Source organism: Athene cunicularia (genome assembly GCF_003259725.1).
Source record: "Athene cunicularia isolate RWA chromosome 3 unlocalized genomic scaffold, athCun1 chr3_part1, whole genome shotgun sequence".
In the NCBI taxonomy this organism is placed as follows: Eukaryota; Metazoa; Chordata; class Aves; order Strigiformes; family Strigidae; genus Athene; species Athene cunicularia.
In genome coordinates, this window is record NW_020799097.1 from 3,573,005 (window position 1) to 3,593,914 (window position 20,910).

Here is a 20,910-nt window from a genome sequence, read left to right on the forward strand (position 1 = left end):
CTTCAGCTGCAGAAACATGGAGCCTGGGTGGGGAGGGGGGGTGTGATGGGGACAGGGAGGGGAAGTGGTTCTCCAGCTGCTTTCCACTGGGGTGCTTGATACAGCAGATTGTGCATGCTGATTTAAAAATAACAGGGTGTTTTGGCAGTATCTGCTAGTCCTGACACTCATGTTGTGCAGTAAGGGACCCCTTTGCCCCCCCCTCCCCCCCCAACCAGGATAAAAGGGTGCTGGGTGCAGAGAAGGGGAACTGATAGGAAAAGTACACCTGCTTTTTTCCCTTCCTTACTTTGCATTTGTTTTTTCCAGTGAGCTGACCTCGGGCTCTGTCCTCTGGGTCCTAGAGAGTGCTGGCCTTGCTTGCAGGGTTGGATCTTGCTGGCAGGGTTGGATCTGGCAGTGCCCTGCCCAGGAAGATGGCCTTTCCCCAGTATGCATCTCAGAAAGCCAAAAGCCATGCTGTAGTTCTCTGTGTGAAGGGAAGAACCTGGGTCTCCTAACCCAGTTCAGGTGTGCTGCAGCTTTCGCAGTGGTCAGCCTGTGGAGAGTTCAAGGAGATGAGGAGCAAGTCAGGTGGGAAGCACTGCTGTTGGCGCTTTCCATCTCTATCCTGTTCCCTTGACCCTGGGATTTGAGCAGCACGTTTCTAATGCATTTATTTTACGTTCCCATGCTGCAGGGGACAGCCACTGTCCCCAGAGGAGGCCTGGAGGAGCTGATGCCCTGGATGTAGTTGAAGATGTCCCTGCTTGTTGCAGAGGGGTTAGACTAGATGACCTTTAAAAGTCCTTTCCAACCCCAACCATTCTGTGACTTAACAGAAGAGGGATATCCCTTGACCAAAGCTGGTTTCCAAACTGTAGGAAATGCTGGGATACAACAGTGGGGGCTGGGAAGGTTTTCACATCATCACTTTCCATTCTGCTCGATGGCTGGAGTATAATATTATTTGAAACGTGAAAGAGAATTGTGCTGGAAGTGCCTGTATCTCCCACAGCATCAGTGACCTGGTGGTGCCAGTGCATGTCGTGTTGAGCTGGCAGCACCTCTGCCAAAGTCTGTGTGGTTAATAAACTCTTTGTCCTGCCTAAAAGGCAATCCCAAGTAAGGGGTGATTGTTTTTTTCTCCCCCCCACCCCAGACATGCCGTCTGTATATTCTACCTAGTTCTCCGTGCCCTGGACACTATAGAGGATGACATGACCATCAGCTTAGATGTAAAGGTCCCGATGCTGCACGAGTTTCACTCCTATCTCTATCAACCAGAGTGGAAATACACGGAGAGCAAAGAGAAGGACCGGCAGGTGCTTGAGGACTTCCCAACGGTAAGACGTCCACCTCCTTGCTTCAGCTGCCTTGGGTCATCTTTGTGTGTATGGTTGTCTTTCCACATTATGCCTGCTTGTGCTTACTGAGCTCATTCAGTCCCTGGTGAGCCCGTAGCTCTTCGGAAGAGCTACATCCCCTGCACGTAGGGCTGGATGTAGAGCTGGAGTGAGAAACCCAAATGTTACATGACTCCATATGAGCCAGAGGTGATCTGGCTGTGGAAAAGTGCCAGCTCTAAAAAGCGACTTTTTGCCTCCCCTGTTGGAAGAGTAAACGACCATCGCCTTGTGAAGGATGGTTTGGATTTGTTGGCCGACATTGCGCATTGCCTGTGTTGAGTGTCCTGTGACCTGTAATAGGGAGAGGAGGAAAGCTTGTCTGGCATCTGGCTTAGGGATGGACCAGTGTTTACAGCAGTCCTGCAGGATCTGCTCTAGAGCTACAGGAGTCTGCCTGCAGGTTTGACATATAAGATAAAAAGCACCCTCACTGTTAGTATTTCCTAAAGTCTTGCTGCTCTAAGGATCCTTCTAAAAGATAGTCACGGAGTCTGCATCTCCACTAGCAAGCTAAAGCAGTATTGGAGCCTGTTCTCTGACCTGGAGGCCAGCTGAGAAAGTCTGGCCATGTCCAAGCCGTTAAAGCGCTCTCAGCACACAGAACAGTGTGGTTGTGTCCCAGACTGTCCTTGAGAAATGCTTTCTGGCCCATGCTACTTCCCAGGCGCTGCCTGGGGATTGCTTGGGGTTAGAAGGACATCAGGGCCATGCTGATGGAGTAGCAGCAGGTAACTGAGTCTGGGCCTGATGTTTAAGTTACTGGTGCAGATGTAGCTGCAGGGCCTTGAGTCTGTGCTGTAGGTGCTCAGGGTGGCAGGCAACAGAGCTGGAACCACAGTGCTCATCCCCACCAAGATGCAGCATCTCCCAGTGCAGTGTTACCTGCAGAGTGGAAGGGGGAACCCATCTGGGCAGTCGTTCTAGAGGGGATCCTTCAGGCTGACAGCAGGAGATGCTGTGGCTGGAAGACGAGGCTGGGCTCTGCTGAGTGGGGACACGGTTGTCTGGTTTTGGTGAAGACACAAGGACCAGCCCTTGGTGGATGCTGCAGTTCTGTTGTTGCCCACGTTGATCAAGAATAGCTGGGTTTATTTTTTAGGGTTGTTTTTAAGCTCTGTTTAAGAAGTAGTATAATAGAGTGAGGAGCATCTAATTTTTCAGAGGAAGTTCTGTTTTGTTCAGCTTTTTACCATTTAAAATTTATTCTACCCTCATCAGGCTTTCCCTAGCAATGGGAATAGGATAATTGTTTGGAAAACTGAGGTGTATTGTAAATTTTGATGCTCAGCTTTGGGGTGACAATGGCTGTGCCCTGCCTGGGAGGGGTGTGCGCTATAGGAGGTGACTGTGTCAGGGGACTCTTGATGCGTAGTGCTAGAGATATAGTAGGTATGCTAATGGCTCGGTACTTTAGAAAAGCTCTTGAGAAGGTGTTCATGGCACTTTGTTTTGGTGTGTATGCGTTATTCACTTGGGAAATCTGAGTTGATGTTCAGGTATGATTTTAGTAATATTTGATGGAGTTGTACTCATAGGTCCAGTTTCTCTGTGTAGTGGATTGAAGCCACCGAGACAGAAGCAGAGTCAATACACTTATTTTACAGAGACACAGGGCAAGGACATGCCAGCAGCCGTGGATAGAGTCAGGAGGAGAGCCTGGGTCTGCGATGGTGTCTGAGCTGTAATCGTTCAGACCACTGCCCTTATTGAACACACACCCTGGGCTGGGTGTAGTTAGAGAATAAAGCTCAGCACAATAAAATGTGGTGCTCCACAGTTTTAGGAAGGGGAAGAGGTACTTTTTAATTTTAAATTTTTTTTTTTCAGTGTGAGAGCGATTGAGTCAATGAATCATGTTATTGGACATGTAGGAGAATGATTTTGCACCTTCCCTGTTACTTGAGGCCTTTCCAGTTGTGCAAAATGTGCCCTGTGGAGCCAGAGCTGGAGAGGGCTCAGGAGAACAGAGCACCAGAAACCTCCCATCTTTTCCTGTGCTTGGTGTGATGGAACACTCTCACGAATTTAAAAAAAAATCCCAACTCTGTGCATCAAGCGTAGCTAGCTTTGTCCAGCAACTCCCAGATGATACAGTCCAAGGCTACAGAGCCTTCTCAAAGATACTGCTGTGTCTGATCTGCTGCCAGATACCATACCGTTTAGACTGAGAACAGACCCAGCCTGTGCTTTAAACAACTCTGGTTGTAGGAGTTGTCCTAGATCTCCAGCCAGGGTGGGATAAGAGCCTGGCAAACAGTCTAGTCTTTTTCTGATTTCTTAATAAATGTTGAGCTCTGCTGTTTTTTCCTGACACTGTTGTATTTTTTTTTTTTTTTTTTTTTTTTTTTTCCTCGTGGTGATTTGGGCTGTAGATCTCCATGGAGTTCAGGAACCTGTCAAAGGTCTACCAGGACGTGATTTCAGATGTTTGCCACAAAATGGGTGTCGGGATGGCGGAGTTCTTGGAGAAGAAGGTGGACTCTCAGTATGAGTGGGATAGGGTAAGTCAGCCCAGACGGAGGAGTGGACTGAACATGAGTAGGGTCCATCTTGTCTCTGGGGAAAGAGGAAACAGCATCCCTGTGGGAAGAGGGTTCAGCTGGATGAGGGAGGCTGTGAGGGCTCAGGAAGGCTTTGAGTGACTGCTGGTCCTGTGGGTAACAGGAGGATGGTGTGGACTGTTGGTGTTGCCCACCAGCACGTGTTTTGGGTGACCAGACATCAGCTGTTTCCCTGTGGGCAGTTCATCGGGCTGCTGGAGGCAGAGTGGCACCTTGGTGGGACATCCCGGGTGAGGTGTTTGCTGGCCACAGGAAAGCTGAGACATCCCAGGGAGGGCCGTGAAAACTTGCAGAAAATATATTGTCAGTTACTTCTGAGCATCTTTTGTAAAACTCACTGTGACAAATAGACAGCTCTTTTGTAACCGCTCCTTTTATCTTACTTGTTTTCTGCCCCCTTCCCTCTCGGTGCTTTGCAGTATTGTCACTACGTTGCTGGGCTGGTGGGGATTGGCCTTTCCCGTCTCTTCTCTGCATCAGAGCTAGAAGAACCTATTGTCGGGGAGGACACGGAGCTGGCCAACTCCATGGGCCTCTTCCTGCAGAAAACCAACATCATCCGTGACTATCTGGAGGACCAGCTGGACGGGAGGGAGTTCTGGCCCAGAGAGGTGAGGGAAAACACTGCCTTGGGGGGGAGCATTTCTGCTGTGCCTCTTTGGGAAATGCACCAAGGCTGAAAGTACTGTCGTTGCTGCTCTGATACAATGAGTTGCATCCTCTCCTTAGAGGAGCTCCTGCTGGAATTTGAAATCCCCAAAGCCAGAGTTTTCCCACCATTTGTTGGTGTCCGTTGTCAGTCTTTCATACTTCTGTCCAAGACCTGTAATGGGTGGAGCCAACCATCTGTGTTTTCCTGTCTTGGGAACGTATTACAAGGTGCATAGCAGAAGGTGCACAGCTAAAATTGCAGTGTCTCTCACATCCCTTTAAATCAAAAGTCACAGGAGAGACTTGGCGGTCTGCTTTAATTTTGTCAAGACCCTACAGTAAAAGCTGTGCTGCATAAGATTGCTACCGGTGGTTGTACATCTGCTTGATAATAACAGCTCTTCTAATGACAGCTGGCTGACAAGTTCCATGTCTATCTACAGCTGTCTGGGTGCAGATGTGGGGACAAGGTACTGTCTCCCCACACTGCCAGGAACTTGTTGGGCAGCTTTTTTCCCTCTCTGTTATGTTGGTTCTAGGAATGAGGGAAGATAAGACTGGATGAGATCTCGAGGGATTACCTAGTCTGTTCCCAAAGGCAGGGTCAGCTCTGTCTGTGACTGACACATGTTTGTCTGCTCTTCTTGAGGCCCTCCAAGAATTTTTCTCTTTTTTTCCATGCAGCTCACCTGTCTCATAGAGCATTTCTTGATATCAGTTTGATGTGTGAGGTGTCTTTTCCTTGCCCTACCTCAAGAAGGTGTGGAGATGAGTTGCATCCTTCTTTTTGCAATCCCTTTGTATATACAAAGGCCACTGTCACATCTCCACAGCCTGCCCACCCTTCTTTTCTTTAGCCTAGTAAGCACCAATCCTTCAAGGCTTTCATGGATGGTTCTTGGTGCTCTCCCAGACCTCAGACTGTTACTGATATTTCTCTTACGGCATGAATGTACCCTCCAACTTGTGAGTCCTTATCTTGGTGTTTAGGTTTGGAGCAGATACGCAAAGAAGCTCTCAGATCTTGCCAAACCAGAGAACATCGATATGGCTGTCCAGTGTCTGAATGAGCTCATCACCAATGCCCTCCACCATGTCCCTGATGTCCTCACATACTTATCCCGCCTGAAAAACCAAACTGTCTTCAACTTCTGTGCTATCCCCCAGGTGAGTTAGGCTTTCAGGTGGTTATTCATCATCTGCAGCCCAGGTGATGAGGAGTTGGAGGTGTGTGGGGATTATATATCATATCAGTATTAGCTTATCTTTCTTCTTGCTCGGTACCTGCTGTTTCTGCTGTTGGTGAGATTGTGGCTTCACTCCAGAGTAGTTTGCCATCGATTTCACAAGGCTACTCCCTTGGCAAGCTCCTTGCAATGCAGTAAGGCCTCTTGGTGTTTCTTCTTAGGTGATGGCTATTGCCACGTTGGCTGCCTGCTATAACAACAAGCAGGTGTTCAGGGGTGTTGTGAAGATCCGGAAAGGACAAGCTGTCACTCTAATGATGGATGCCACGAACATCCAAGCTGTCAAAGCCATCATGTACCAGTATGTGGAAGAGGTAGGTTTGAGCAGCTTGCATTGAGTAGTTTCTGTCTGGTCCCATCCTCATTCCTGGTGCAAAATCAGGAAGATCTCTTAATCCTTTCCCTAGGTCCCTTAGTTCAGTGGTGCCAGGGCACAGTGACATGGATGTGGTTTTGACTTGGACCAAATTGGGTGCTTGAAGTGTTCCCTTGAATGTACCCTTGGTCTGTGCCTGTGTTGAGAGGCAGAGACTGAGATCCTGCCATCCTTCTGGTGGAGAACCAAAGGAGTTGGCTGTCCCAGCTCAGGGCTTCCCTTGGGCTGAGCAGGTGCAGAGGACCTTTCCCACACAAACACCATCTCCCCACGAGCTGCTCCAGCGAGCAGTCTTGTTTTCTGTGTGCCTGTAGTTGGAGATGGCAGCATGATGCAGTGGTTATTTCCTTGTGCTCCATGGCCAACAGTAAATGAGGGCAACTCTGCATGTTCTTAAAGCACCCCTGGCTGTGTACTGTGGAGGCTGAAAGTTCATGTGGGGAACAACTGGTGGATAGATTATTGGGGGAAAAAAAAAAAAACCAACACCAAAACCCCAAATCCAGCATGGGCTGTTCAGTAAAAAGATGTTACTTCTGCATCAGGGAGACCCCAAACCATGGGCTATTAGAGCTCGCTTTAGCAGGCTGGCTAACCCCATGGCAAGGGACAGTGACACCTTAGCCCAGGGTCTTTGCTTGTGCATGTCTCTCTCCCTAAGAGTCATGCAGAAAAGTATATCTCAAAGTCCATCGGGTTTGCAGGTCACAAAAAGAAAACCCCAAAACCCATGGGGTTATCTGATAGAGGAGGCCATTTCCTGATGGTCACACCAGCTGCTGGGGACACAGGGATGTCCTCACTGCTTTGGGGTGATCAAGAACCACTGCTCCCAGCAACACCACGTGTGGTTGAGGGATTGTCTGAGGCTCTGTGGTCCATCTCCCGTCATTGGGTGCCCTCAAGAGGCTGCTTGGCTTAATGCAGCTCTCAAGGGAAATGGCCCCTGGCCACATCCAGGCATCCCTCGCAGCTGGGCCTCTTCCATGGCAGTCCACCACTGAGGTTGCTCCTGAGGACACAGCAGCCATTAAGTCTTCCTCTTCCATGTAGCAGTCCCGTTTATCTCCTCAGCTTTGCGTGGGAACCACAGCTCTTCCTTCCTCCCTCCCCAGATCTACCAGAAAATCCCCAGTACGGACCCATCCTCCAACAAGACGCAGCAGGTCATCGCCTCCATCCGTGCCATGAGCTTGCCCGGCAGCCCCATGGCATCACGCCACCACTACTCCCCCATTTACCTATCGTGTGCCATGCTCCTGGCCGCCCTCAGCTGGCAGTACCTCAGCACCATCTCCAAGGCCACCGAGGAGTACGTCCAGGCGGGCGAGAACTGATGGGCGGCGGGCGGGCAGAGAGGTGTTCGGCAGACGGGCAGTGGAGGCAGGAGGCTCCTCGTCCCCTGCCAGTGGGGATGGCCAGGCCCCTGGGTGCCACAGGGCCCAGGACGGTGACGAGGACGGGACACCGGTGAGCTGCAGCCGTGGGGTGATGGTGCAGCGTCGCCGGACTCCGCTCCTCACCGCCTTTGCCATCTGCTTGGATGGTGACATATGCTAATCGGAGTCTTACTGTTTGGGGTTGAATTTTTTTTTTTTGCCCCCTTCTCTCCTGTTGGATGGTTTACCTGAATTATTTTTTTTTTGGTTAGGATGATTTTAAATAGAAACTCCAGTTGCCTGTTTCCTTGCTTGAGACCTTTCCAGCTCAGAGCTGAGCAAAACCTTCTGGGTTTTGCTTCCCTTTAAGCAGCCTCTTCCCTGTTGCCTCTGGTGCCTGCTCCACACTGGAAGGATGCTACGTCAGCCGGGAGAGGAACGTGCTTCCTTATCCAGGGAAAAAGCTCTGGCCCTCAGCCCAGGCTTGTTGACATCCTGGAAACAGGCAGAGGCAACTTTCACATTTCTCTTGTGCTGAAGGAAGCTGCTGGGCTTGAAAACAAGCCCTGTCAATGTTAAATAACGTAGGAGGTGGGATGCTCTGTCCACTTTAATGTGCCCCCAGCCGAAAGCCAGCTATTGTGGTTCCCTGCCCTCTAGCAGATGGCACCCTGCACTTGCAAAGCTTTGTGTTTTAGCAGCTGGGAAGCTGGTTCAGAGGGGAAGGGAGCTGCTTGCATGGCCCTGAGCTAATAACCCCGTGCCTGACTTCACTGCTTCAGCCCAAGGAGATGCGGGGAGTACACAGGAGATGCAGGGCAGTAGAGTGAAGGTTTGTACCATGCTGTCCCTTACGGGATTTTATTTTTTTTTGGGAGCCCTTGATGCACTGTCTGCCCTAAAAGGCAGCAGTGAGCCCATCCCTGGGATGGGAAGGCTTGAGCCCCTGAGCAAAGGGCCAGGGCAGGTTTCCCTGGCCCACTTAGCTCTAGTTTAGGATGATGCTTTAGGGTTAAACTAACATGTAAACTGGAAGAGGCTTCCACTGTTGTTTTGAAACGCATCAGGATGGACTTACACGTGCACCATGTTCCTCCTGGGAACAGCTTGGGTGAGAAGATGAAGCAACACTTCTGGTGGATTTTTGTTTTCATGGTCTGTTACCCCCAAATGCTGCTTTGCCTTTGTGAAGGGGAGGACAGCCTGTGGCCTGGTGCAGGAAAGAGCTATGTCTACCAGGTACACTTTGGTGGCCTTTGCAAGGCCAAGCCCCTGTGGCCAGACTGTTACTGAGAGGGAGGACCCCTACTCCACAAGTACCAATGTAGATAGTTTTAAGCTATTGTTTTAAAAAAAAACAAACAAACAAACTTGCGGTAGCTCTCTTTGTGCAGCTTCCTGTCTTGTTGAAATTAAAGTTTTCTTTGGGAAAAAAAAAATAATTCAGCTCTCATTTCTTTTACACTGGTAATTCCCAACCATGCCACAAGTTAGAAGCCCTCAGCTGAGATGAAATGCAGATGCTTCCTTGCTGTCATTCCAGGCAGCGTGGTAAAGCCTTGTGAGCCAGACCCCAAAGAATTTTAACCAGGGTGAGACACAGCTAAAGGTCAGTAAATTAAATTTTAATGGACCTTGTGCTGCGGGCAGCAGGAGCGGTGGCATAGCTCTCCAGTGCATCCTCTGTGCCAGTGTGCAGAGGTCAGGGCAGGCTTGGCTCCACTCTAGTTCATGCTGAAGCATCTTCCCCATCGCCAGGAGCAGGCAATGCCCGGGGGCTGCTGAGGGGGCAGCACAAGGCACCTGTCACCAGGATGGCCAGAGGACAGGGCTGGGACTGGCCCCCGCTGGCAGGAAGCCAGAAAGGTCTTACCTGGCATCCACAATGCACAGAACAGTTTGAGGTGGTTTGAAGTCAAGCAGAAGCAATCAGGGTCCAGGAGACAAGACATTTGGAGAAATCATTTATTGGCACAGTTGTTCCGATCACATACACCACAGCTCTGTCTCACTGGTGTCTGAGTAAGCAGAGGTAAAGGGGCTATTTTACAGTGCAAGGGAGAGCCTGCTTCACGCATTTCAGGCCTGTAGCCTCAGCTCAGCAATATACTTTTGTGCATTAAAAAAAAAAAAAAAAATCTTTCACTATATTAGTGTTGGCAAGTCACATGATTCCTCCTACAGTTATTACACCTCCCCACAGTAACAAAAATAAGGGTTTTTTAATTCCTCCTTAACACCTGTGGCTAAAAACAACCCAAAAGCTTCAGTTGTGTGCAAGTTAGCAGGATACCTCCAAGAATCTGCATGAGCTCCCTGCAGCAGAGCTGGAGCACATCCCTCATCTCTGCTCTGGGCACCTCCAGTCCCAAAGCACCACCGACACCAGTTCTGGATGCAGCACTCTCACCAAGGCGTGACCTGCTGCACACACTGAGCTGCCCAGCCGTGGATGCATAGTGGTTTGCTCTTCCCAGCGTGCTCCTAAGATGCCTGCAGGACATTTGATCAAAAGCTCATGGAGCTCCAGCCAGGCCCTTCCTTAGGATCAATAACCCCAGACTACATCAGAAAACAAACAAACAAACAAAAAAAAAAGCAAACAAACAGCTGAGGAACAGGTCGTTTTTTTAAAAAGCAGCTGAATGGATAGAGCAGGGCAAGCAATGCACAAAGGGCTTGTTGCAGGCATGGAGGGGCCTTAATGCAGCTCCGGCCAAAAGCAGCTCCTCATCAAGTTCATCAGTATTTTATCATGAATAGATCTAAGTTTAGCCAGTTAAAGGCACACACTAACGTACCCTGCTTGTTTTGGGCACTGACAGTCAGACCAACCCAGCCAGGGGGGAGCACAAATCACCCCTGGCCATGGCTTCCCAGCAGGGTCCATCTCCACCGCCCCACCAAGTCCCTAAGTCCCAGTACAAAGCTACTACTTCCTATCCTCCCAGTAACAGACTGGGCTGGAAGGGGCCCATGCTAACCAAATACCATGGCACAAGAGGCCAGCGAGCCCTCCAGCAGTCCTTTGAGCAGGGAATGCCCCACAGCTGCAACCCACCAGGTGCAGAGGGCTTCCAGAGAGCAGTTCCACCTCCAGCTCCACCATACAATTAAAAAAAAAAAAAAAAAAAAAAAAAAAAAAAAAAAGAAAAAAAAAGATAAAAAGCTTTAATAAAGTAACTTCAACTATAGTCTCTTAGAAGGGTAGAAGAGGGGGGGCTCTGCACCCAACCCGCTATCAGTTAAAAGCATCGGGGACTCAAGATTATTTGTGGTTTGATCAAGAGGGTTAAACCCGCTTCCAGTACTGCTCCGTGCTGGGGATGCCGGCCACAATCTCGGACTCGATGCCGCAGTGGTCCTCTCCTCGGAGGATTTTGAAGAAGCCTAGAAGCATACCAAGAGCAAAAGTCAACTTCCCCATCGTGCCAAGGAGAATGGGGAGGGGGGGATCTCCTCCGGCAGCATATGGGGGTGCCTCACCATTGTCCCCCCAGTCGGTGTTCCAGGAGTTAGCGGCCAGCCAGTACGGAGTGCCGTTGTCCACGCCCCAGCCCAGGATCCGGATCGCGTGGCCTCCAACCTGCTCGCCAGACACGTGCTGGTAGACCCCTGCAAAGTGAGAGGCCAAGATGTCAACAGGCACCGACTGTGTCTCCACCCTTCAGAGCACTGACAGCTTGTGAGACATTTGATATCAAACCCCAGAGAGCAGCTGAGGAGGTGTTTTTGGTTAAATGAAGCTTAGTGTAGAGTCTGGAGGAAGGCCTGATGCTAAGCATCCCCTCAGTCCCACGCACCTACTCCCCTTGCTATAAACCAATGGATACAGGAGATGGTACCTGCCCATGTTCCTGCAACACCACATACTCAAGTGTGAACTTGAGCTCTCCTTCCAGACTTGAGTAGAGGGACAAGGGCCACAAAAGAGAGACCCTGCAGATGAAGTAGGAAACAGGGCTCCCTACAGCCTCAGTGCTGATGCTCACCAGACTTGTACATCAGGAAGTCTTCATAGACAATAAAAGCTCCTTCCACCGGACCGTTCTTGTAGATCTCAGCCATGATTTCCTTCTCACTGTGAGGGACACCATAGGATGTGATGCCTAGAGAGGAAAAAAGTCCTGTCATTAGTACAGCACTGTCAGGTCACACAAGTCTTGGGATGGCTGGACAGAGACTGCTCAGCGTGCCTCTGCAAGAGGCCTTCTCCCCTTAGGAGGTTAAATTCAAACCCAGCTGCTCCAGAGGCACTGACACAGCCAAGCAGGAAAAGTGGGCTCCAACTATTGAGTCCTATTCTGTACCCAAAGACCTATTCCAGACAGCTTCAGTGGGAAGGGGAGTCAACCCATATTACTCGAGGCTAAGATAAATCTCCGAGGAGCAGGCAGACTATCCTGCATAGAACCACAGAATGGTTTGGGTTGGAAAGGACCTTGAAAATCATTTAGTTCCAACCGCCTGCCATGGGCAGGGCCACCTTCCACTAGCCCAGGTTGCCCAAAGCCCCGTCCAACCTGGCCTTGAGATGTACAGGGCCAGCCTCCATCGAGGAGTAAGAAGGAGGTGGCTTTGGCACCAGACTCCCACAGGGCTCAGCACCATGCTCTTCAACCCAGGCGTGTGCACCACGAGGACTCAGTGCGTTCCCCCATCTTAGCTGAGTCTCAGCAAATACAAACTGTGCATTTGCTCCAGGACCACCCATCCTGAGGGCACAGAAAATTACCCCTGTCAAACAGTTTAGGAAGAGGTCCCAGCCTGCCAACCTCACCAAGTTACCACTAGGAGCAGCTGTGGAGCTGCTGTGCATCGAGCAGCGTGGGAGGCCACCTCCCTTACCGTAGTGCTTGTCCTCCTTGTAGGAAGGGGAGTAGCCAGGTTCGCAGTGTCGGCTGCACCTGGGGGTTTCACCCCCCTCCCCGGTGCACGGTGGCCGGGAGCCGTTGACATGGTGCTCACAGGGTGGGATGGAGTAGGGACGGCAGCCTGTCGAGGACAGAGATGGCATGAACTGGCTGTCCCCAAGCATGCCGGTCCCCAGCAGCCAGGCTGGAGAAGGCTCCGGATGCCCCCCAAAACAGTACAGCTTTTCTGACACAGAAACCCCACAGATCAGTGGGGTGAGAGCAAGAGTAGGTCTGCCGCTGCCAGATGAGGAATCCCTCCATCAGCAATGGGTTTCCCTTCTGGACCTGCTTCCCACCACCTCCCTCCTGACAAGGTGATGGAAAAGATGGAAACATGAACCAAGTCATGGCCATTCTAGGAGAAGGCAGAAGTTTCCAGTCTGGAAGTTGCTTTTTGAGTGGGAAACATATCAGAAAGACTCCTGCCCTCATCCAAAGTGTACTGAACTGGTTCAAAACCAGCAATAACAAAAAATTCACAGCCTGATTCATTCCTGCTATGGAAGCAGGAGCCTTGTGGGGTTAAGTCTGGCTACTGTGCTCCCTTCCTGGATGGGTTTCCTGCTGCTCTGGGAACCTTGTCCCAAAGCGGTGACCAGAAGGAGCCATGGGGACAGGAGCAACCAACTGGGAGAAGTGTTTGAGTCCAGACGTGAAGGAGGGAGCAGCCACAAGGAAGCAGACCAGAAGAGAAGCACCCTGAGGGACATGAACCTGTAACCGAGCAGAGATGCTTCCTTTGCTTCCACCAGGGTATCTGCCAGGACTTACCCACATGGGAATCGTAGAGACCCCCAGACACAAGGCCCCTCTCTGTCCAGTACCTCCACGCACCAGAGGGGTAACCACCGTTGCACCTGGAGAAAGAGGCAGCAGTTCCAGCCCCAGCCTGCTCAGAGTCATCCCCCCTTTTGGGGGAGGCAGGAGAAATGGAGCCAGCTTGGGATGGCTGAAGGGAAGCTTTCAGCACATCGAACCTTTTTAAGTCTGTCCCTGCCTTCCCCAGGATTTCTAGGCCTCAAGACACAAAAGCCTCAGGGCAAGAAGGAGCTAAGAGCACCTGTGCCTCCACATCCCAAAGCAGTGGTGCCTCCTCACCAGGTCGCTGGTCAGCCTCTGCTGCCAGGAACAGAAGCAGCCACACGACTTGGGAGACCCAACTCCCCACCCTGCTCTCAACAGCTGTAAAAGCCACAGGCAAAAGGCTTGTGCCTGAAAACCGAGACTTTGGGGCTACTAAAACATCCTGCCTTGGGCTCAGGCAGCTGCCAGCTCTGTATGGGAAAGCATTGTTATGTGTTTGCCCTCCCTCCACCAGCCATCATCATCCACTACTGCTGGGGCACGACATGGCCCAGAGGGACTTTCAGGCCATGCAGTCACCTTTATGTTCCCACCTAACTCCAGCATCTACTGCACAAACCACTGGTGGGGCTTGCTGCTCATGAGGAAGACGGGGATAAAACAATCAGCACCTTTGGGTTATGTCCCTGCTCCTCCCACCCACCTTTTAAGTACAGAAGAACTAAGAGCAGCTCACCCCATGCCACACTCGAAGCCGCAGCATGACAGCAAGTCCTCCGCTGAGACCTCCACGCTCACCTTGGCGTTTGTGTGAACACAGATTCTGTCTGAAATCGCTTCTACGGCACCAAAAGCCTGTGGGCAGCCCCCCAAAAAACAAGGAAAAACCATCAGAGCTGGCCATGGAAGAGGAAACCAGGCAATGAATGCAGGAAGCATGAACATGGCTGGGAGAAGCCCACCAAGCTCAGGCACTGCAGGATCTCCCATTTCCCCCCATTTATGCAGTTCAGTAGCAAACTCAACAGCACATCTTTTGTTTGGCAAGCTCTGTATCAATGTGACTTTAAACCACCCATGCTCTTACCCAGCAAGAGCCGCAAGAGCCCTGATCTCTTATCTCATTGATGGTAGGACAGTTAGGCCACTGCGTCCGTGAGTCAAAGTTATCAGGAAGTTCCATGTCTGCAGCAAAATCTACCCTGCAAGTGAGAAGAGGGAAGTCTTGTTACAGGAACATCAGTGTACTGGGTGCACAGGACTCTCCAACCTTGTCTGAAGGTGACCTGGAGGACAAGGGCTCTTGTTTGCTCACTGAAGGAGAATAAATACTTCTGAAGTCCTCGGACCGGGTCAGCAGTGTTTTGAGTTTCAAGAAGTACAAATTACACAACTAGTCAAGTTTCTGGCAGGACAGAAGATGGATGTTCCCCCCATGTGTGCTTTTGTGCTTAATTCCATGCAAGATGTCCACCAAGCTGCACCCAGCAGAACCCTGCTCACAGTCTGCCAGGGGAGACCCTCGCCCACTCCAGACGCACCAGGAGCATCCACACAAGGTTTTACAGGAACCTCCTGGCACTCACCTCTCGGGAAGCTTGGGCCCACCCAGGAAGGTGCCACAGAGCTTCTTCACATAGCTCATGTCAGTGTTGTGGAAGTTGTGCCCTGCCTGGGAAGAGAGACAGAAAAATGGGACATGACTCTTCATGACCACCAAGTGCAATGCTGGGACCAGCCTGGTGCTCCAGATCTCCCTCAAACCCAACCAGTGTCTGACACTTGCAATAAACCCCAGAGGCCAAGAGCCAAGCTACCTATAGACACAGAACACAGCCCCTTCCAGGATCAGCCCATCACAACCAGTAAGCTAAGGCCCAACTCTAGGCTTCGGTCACAACAGCCTGGTCCAGGAGCTTTTGGCCAGGTCACCAATACAACTAGACACTTGCTGTTTGTTTCTGGCCTCCCAGAGAGTTTCCTCCACTTAGTATTGCTCCTACTCTACAAATTCATCAGTGCTCTGCTTTAAAGTGGAGAAGCTCCACAGTTAGTGTCACCACAGAAACCCCTGACAGCATCAACTTGCTGGAGAAATCAACTGGGATCAAGTCTGGTTTGATGCATCACCATGGTGAGACTCCCAAAGCTCAAATATTGAGTCCCACCAAGAGGCTGTTGAGCAACGTATCCAAAAAACCCCCCAAACCAATCTGGTACTCACCTTCCAGGTGGTGTTGAGCTTGTTTATGTGGTTGACCAAGTCACTGGAGAGAGGAGGGTAGTAAGGAATGCTGCGAGCATTGGCGAAGGCCACCAGGACACACAGGATGGACACGGACGGCCACATCTTGACCACGGAACAGGACACTCCACCTGCAGCCAGATTTGGGCACCATTGGAAACCTTCCCAAGCAGGCTCAGACTGCGAGCAAGGGCTTGGCAGAAGGACCGTCGCAGCAACACGTGGGAGGGTAAAACATGTGGCTGCACAAAGCTCCTCCCGATCCCGACTTACCCCAAAGGTCGGGAGAGACACGGGAGCAGACTAATAAACCCCCTCCTGCAGCTCAGAAGAAATCAGACAAGGCAACCCTGATGTTGACCACCGCAGGATTAGAAGCAGTGGGAAAATATCTTTTGAATACCCTCCAAAGGATTTGGAGGGTATTAAAAGATGTGTTTACTTCCACAAAAATGGAGAATAAGGACTAGGAGAAGGAATAAGTGATACCCCACCTCCATGGCAAGCTGCAGGCAGAGCTACAGCCCTGGAGACCTGCTAGCCCCTGCCCTAGTGCAGTGCTCTTCCCTTTGAAGACATCACTCCAAATCACATTTTTGGACTTGACAGCCTCATTTTGGCCAGACCATTGCCCTGGGGACTCTGATCAGGGTCACAGACCTGGGTGGTGATGCCCTGTCCCATGCAGAGGGGGGTCCACGTGCACTGGAGATGCCTGTGGCTGCTGCCTGTGCCCCCCTCACGCTGGGGCTTTTCATGAAGGAGGATGTGAAGACACATCCTTGGGCACAGGGCACCAAGAAAGTCCCAATTTGGGGAACACAGATGCAGGGAAAACACCAAGAGTGGACCACAGCCTCCTGTGCAGGAGCACAAGCATCACCCAGCCCAAAGACGCTCCAAGGGCTCAGCTGCTTCTCTGCTCTCCCGCCTCCTTTAACCTAATTCACCTTAAACTGCCCAACTCCAATTTAATCCCCAACACCACTTGCTCCACGTCCCCACGTATGACTCAGACATGCACCTGGGCCACGAGCTGCTCAATCTCTGCAAACACACCAGGGCACCCTCCTCCTCCTCCTTCAAAACCTCCCAGCTCCCCTTCCACCAACCCCACATCCACCCCGACCGGCTCCAAGCCTGCCGAGCAACCCAAGACCTCGCATACTCCGCAGCAGCCAGAACAGCAGAGATATTTAGGCTTTAATTCCTACTCATCTCACCAAGCTGAACGTATTAATCACTTTGCAAGCCTGAGCTTAAACCCTTCTGGGCAAATGCGCCCGAGCAGCCGGACACACAGCTCTTGCCAGCAGCAGCAGAGCTTGCTGAGCAGGGGCAGGGGATGGGGAGACACACACGCATTTCCATGCAGGCTGCCTCCCACTCACAGCCAAGTTTAGCCTTTCCAGAGAAGAAAACCCAGCAGGAGTGTCCTACTTTCTGCCAGCAACAAGCCCAGGCGGCTGCAACTAAGTGTATAAAGGGTTTGGGTTTGTTGGTTTTTTTTTTCCTTCCCCCTCCTCCTTTCACCATTTATTTACTTTTCTTGCCACTCTCCAAGCTTTCAGCGGGATGCTCAGCCCAAAAGCTGGTTGAGTTTCAGCAGCACATGGGTCCTCCTACCCCCAGATCTCACCTCTTTGAAGGTGTTTCATGCATATTTGCTTGTTCAGAGGTTTCTTTCTCGCAGATAAGAGACTGGCTGGCATTGCTGGCGGCCCCACTGTGCTCCCCTGCTCATGCAGCAAGAAGGAGGTTATGCCCAGAGAAATAAATACACACTCCTAAGGCCACTGTGGTTTTTGCTTTGTGCCCCTTCAACACAGCCATAGAAAGCCTAGAGGTGACCAGCCTCAGCTGAAGCACCTGTTATAATGAAAAATGTTGAAAAAAAAAATCTCCAACAAGCCAACCCAAGAACCTCTGTACTTCCTGCAGTCAACTTCATATTTTCAGTAGCACTGAATGGAGGCGGTTTCGAGGCCAGAAGCCACCTAATATGCTTTTGTTTTCAGCAGGATGTTTTGCTGACACGCTAAAACCCGCTCTGCAAAGCCTCCTGCATCGATACGGCCGCTTGTGCCGAGCTCTTGATGGACGGACATGGGAGATCTCATATCCTCAAGTTACCAGACCACACCGGCTGCAGACTGTGAGCTCCAGGTAACCGGAGACCAAACTGAAAAAAGACACCAGGCAGTTTCCCCTCCAACAGGCGCTTGTCTTCTAAGATCTGCTGCACTGTATCCAACCCACGACACAGCCGACAGCTGCAAACCCAGCAGAAGCAGTGAGATATTGCCCAGCACAACCAAAATAGCTGGGAACCAGTTGGTTGTTTCAGCAAACCAGTCTCTTGTCAAGTCTCCTACCACCATGAGAGAGTTGGGGCGGTTCAGCCTGGAGAAGGCTCTGGGGGGACCTTAATGTGGTCTCTCAATAGTTAAAGGGGGCTACAGGAAAGCTGGGGAGGGACAATTTATCAGGGAGTGTAGGGATAGGATGAGAGGTAACGGTTTTAAACTGAAAGAGGGGAGATTCACACTAGATATAAGGAAGAAATTTTTTACAGTGAAGGTGGTAAAACACTGGCACAGGTTGCCCAGAGAGGAGGTGGATGCCCCATCCCTGGAAGGGTTCAAGGTCATGTTGGACGGGGCCCTGAACAACCTGATGTAGGTGAAGATGTCCCTGCTCACTGCAAGGGGGGTTGGTTTGATGGCCTTTAAAGGTCCCTTCCAACCCAAACCATTGTGTGATTCCGTGAAGTCTCCTGTGGGCATGAAGTTTGCTGGGCAGGGGTCGGGAGGAAGGGGAGCTGATACAGCTGGATGGCATGGAGTATCCCAAGACTTGGATGAAGAAGGAAGGGGAAATCCTCGATCTCATGCAATTTTTTTCCTCCCTACTCCTCCACGGCTTCAGCAAGCACCCTGTGTACAGCAAATCTATCTATAGAGAGCGCAGGCACAGGGCGGGCAGGACGAATTTCCACCGACAGCAAATCACATGCATCCAGAGGCACGCTGACCCCAGCAGCAACGCAGCAAGTAAGAAAAGGCTTCTGCCTTCCACCATCACCCCCCTTTCCCCGCAGACACAAGCAGTAAGACACTTCCCGTGGCAGCGTTATCGCACTCGTGCGTCTCCCACCACCGCTATCTCCTCCACACACGCCTTCCCTCCCCCTCAATCTCCACTGCTGCTTCAAATACCACCAAATGTGCAGCACCAAAACCAAACTTGCGTAACAGCTGCTGCACCTGACAGATATTTCTTTCTGGTTTTCTTTCGGCATGGTAAACAGGCCAGAGGAGTTTCTCCAGCAACCCCAGAAGACCCTTTCCCTTTGCAACCCCCTGGAGGTGCCTTGCAGCTTCAGGATAACCCTGGCAAAGGCTGTATTCACAGATCACATCCCACCACAGCTTGTTAGGTTGAAAACAGAAGCAAAGCTTGGCTGTTGGACTTCTTGAGACACAGCAGCTTCACCCTAGCAAACCCTCCAGGTGGCAAAAGGACGTTTGGGGCTTACAAAGAGCCTCCCGAGCTGCTCTACCTCTTCTTGAGCTGATAACAAGTCCCCTGCCTCTTGCTTTGGGATCCAATAATGCAATTTCTTGAAGGATAAGCAAGAAATAAGCCCAGAAAGCTGCTACCCACCAGCACACATGTCCCTGGGCAGGACTCTCACAGTTCAGCCAGCTGGTTGCTTGAAAAGAGGAAATTTGGACCACTCGAGTGCAGCCCTCGAGCCTCCTCCCAGGCAGCGAGGAGGAAGCACTGAGGCTGAAGGCCCTCCACCCTGAGCCGCTCAGAGCAGCTGAGCGTGGGGAGAGGAGAGCACCCAAAGGGAGATGCCTGCGGCTGGCACTGCACCAACCCGCCCGCAGTCCCTCCGCGCTGCCGGCTGCTGCCTGCAACGGCGCGGGCAGAGAGCCAGGGAGGAGGGTTGGAGGTGACATCACCCAGGTGTCTTCTCCATCCCTGCAGACATACTGGAGCCTGAAGCAGTTCCCTGGCTGTTTTCTCAGGGACAGAGCTACAACTATTTGGGCTATATGTGATGGCAGAGGTCCCACAGCCCCCTCCCAGCAGCCCAGGGAGATGCACAGTGCCCAAACCAGCAAATCCCCCACCACAAAGGTCTTCTCCACATCACCGAGAAATCAAAGCCCACAAGTCCCATTTAACCGGGTATTTGTCTGATGTTTAAAAAAAAACCCCAAACTAACAAACAAAAACCCGAATCAACAACCCAACCCCAAAACAGGCTACTGAAAGCCCAGCTCACATGACTCAGTTTAGGCAGGTCAGGCCATGAGATAAGTCAGAGCCCTGAAGCACCTCTCAGCTCCTCCACTGTCTGGGCCAAACCCCTCCAGGGTTGGGAGGTACTCAGCAAAGCCCAAATCATGTGTCCTCCTCCAGCAGGCAGCCCTTTACCCAAGCCGAGCTTTCTGTCCTTTGTTCTAGCTGCCAATATTTGTGCGTGACTCCAAGCCACAATAAAGCAAAGCCTGTAAACAACACAGTCCAGCTCAGCTTGCTGCGCCGCCAGGTTAGCTTGGGTGCACCAAACTCAAGGCCTGGTGACTTCATTACAGCTATGACTGCATTATCAAAGCCTGAAATGTTTTGTTTAAAAAGAAAAAAAAAAAAAAAAAAAAAAAAAAGGAAAACATACGTATCTAGCTCAGCTTTCACAATGAATTAACTATGTTCAGATGGTGGACTAGGTCTTCTATTACCATTCTGAATAAAAGCTGTCTATAAACCTTTGGTGTCTGTTTCTCCACTTCTGACTTCCTTCCCTTATTTTGCAGCTGGTCTGTGGAAAGTCACCACTGATACCTCTCCTCATCCCCTGCAATCACAAAAAAATATTCCTGTCCCCGTATCATTCTCTTAATAGGGCTGTGCCTTTGCTTTTCAGGTTTTTTTCACTGCATTTTTTTTTTTAAATGATACTCTGCCTGTGAAAGAAAAAGATGCAAAGAAGAAGTAGCCAGAAGGTCTGCAGTGGTATGGATTCCTAAATCATCTTCTGGAGAAGTCCAGGTTTGGGTGAAGCAAATACACCTTATTCTAGTGATGCTGAACCCATTTTGGCTCGGCGGTATTCCATTGATTAAATAAATTATAAGCTGTTTCAGGTAAGCTGTTTTCCCTCACAGCTTTTTCTTCTTTAGTTGAAGGTCCTAACAAGGATGTTGTATCAGTGTTGGGTCAAATTGCAGTAAAATATGGTGGCTTAAGTGGAGGTTCTGGAGTTAGATAATCCGGTTTCAAGAGGAGCTCAGTGAGGTGAACATGATTAGAATAGTAGCCACATAATAT

At 50.8% G+C, this 20,910-nt stretch overlaps 2 protein-coding genes and 1 long non-coding RNA gene across 3 annotated transcripts in view; 2 read left to right on the plus strand and 1 right to left on the minus strand.

Annotated features, from left to right (window-relative positions):
• The window catches only part of FDFT1 (farnesyl-diphosphate farnesyltransferase 1), a 10,862-nt gene extending 3,302 nt beyond the window's left edge, over positions 1-7,560 (plus strand). The window contains exons 2-7 of the mRNA XM_026845716.1: positions 1,142-1,325; positions 3,761-3,889; positions 4,369-4,560; positions 5,591-5,767; positions 6,009-6,161; positions 7,339-7,560. Coding sequence (XP_026701517.1) covers positions 1,200-1,325; positions 3,761-3,889; positions 4,369-4,560; positions 5,591-5,767; positions 6,009-6,161; positions 7,339-7,560 — 999 coding nt within the window. The 5' untranslated portion in view covers positions 1,142-1,199. The remainder of the gene's footprint in view (positions 1-1,141; positions 1,326-3,760; positions 3,890-4,368; positions 4,561-5,590; positions 5,768-6,008; positions 6,162-7,338) is intronic.
• Positions 7,561-9,553: 1,993 nt separating this feature from the next.
• Positions 9,554-15,698, minus strand: CTSB (cathepsin B). The gene is made up of 9 exons (XM_026845335.1): positions 15,547-15,698; positions 14,909-14,994; positions 14,410-14,524; positions 14,059-14,177; positions 13,290-13,375; positions 12,451-12,597; positions 11,595-11,711; positions 11,089-11,217; positions 9,554-10,992 (listed from the first exon to the last, which is right to left on the minus strand). The coding sequence occupies exons 1-9, from the start codon at positions 15,670-15,672 to the stop codon at positions 10,895-10,897; spliced, it is 1,023 nt and encodes a 340-aa protein (XP_026701136.1). The 5' UTR covers positions 15,673-15,698; the 3' UTR covers positions 9,554-10,894.
• A 4,145-nt stretch (positions 15,699-19,843) lies between these two features.
• Positions 19,844-20,910, plus strand: part of LOC113478279 — an 8,294-nt gene continuing 7,227 nt past the window's right edge. Inside the window, exon 1 of the long non-coding RNA XR_003398029.1 lies at positions 19,844-19,956. This is a non-coding gene — a long non-coding RNA (uncharacterized LOC113478279). The remainder of the gene's footprint in view (positions 19,957-20,910) is intronic.

Coding starts and splice junctions, on each gene's coding strand:
- CTSB (XM_026845335.1), bottom strand. CDS start 15,672: ATGTGGCCGTCCGTGTCCATCCTGTGTGTCCTGGTGGCCTTCGCCAAT. Junction 14,995..15,546: donor AGCTCAACACCACCTGGAAG/GTGAGTACCAGA, acceptor CTCTCTTCCCAG/GCAGGGCACAACTTCCACAA. Junction 10,993..11,088: donor CACCGACTGGGGGGACAATG/GTGAGGCACCCC, acceptor GTATGCTTCTAG/GCTTCTTCAAAATCCTCCGA.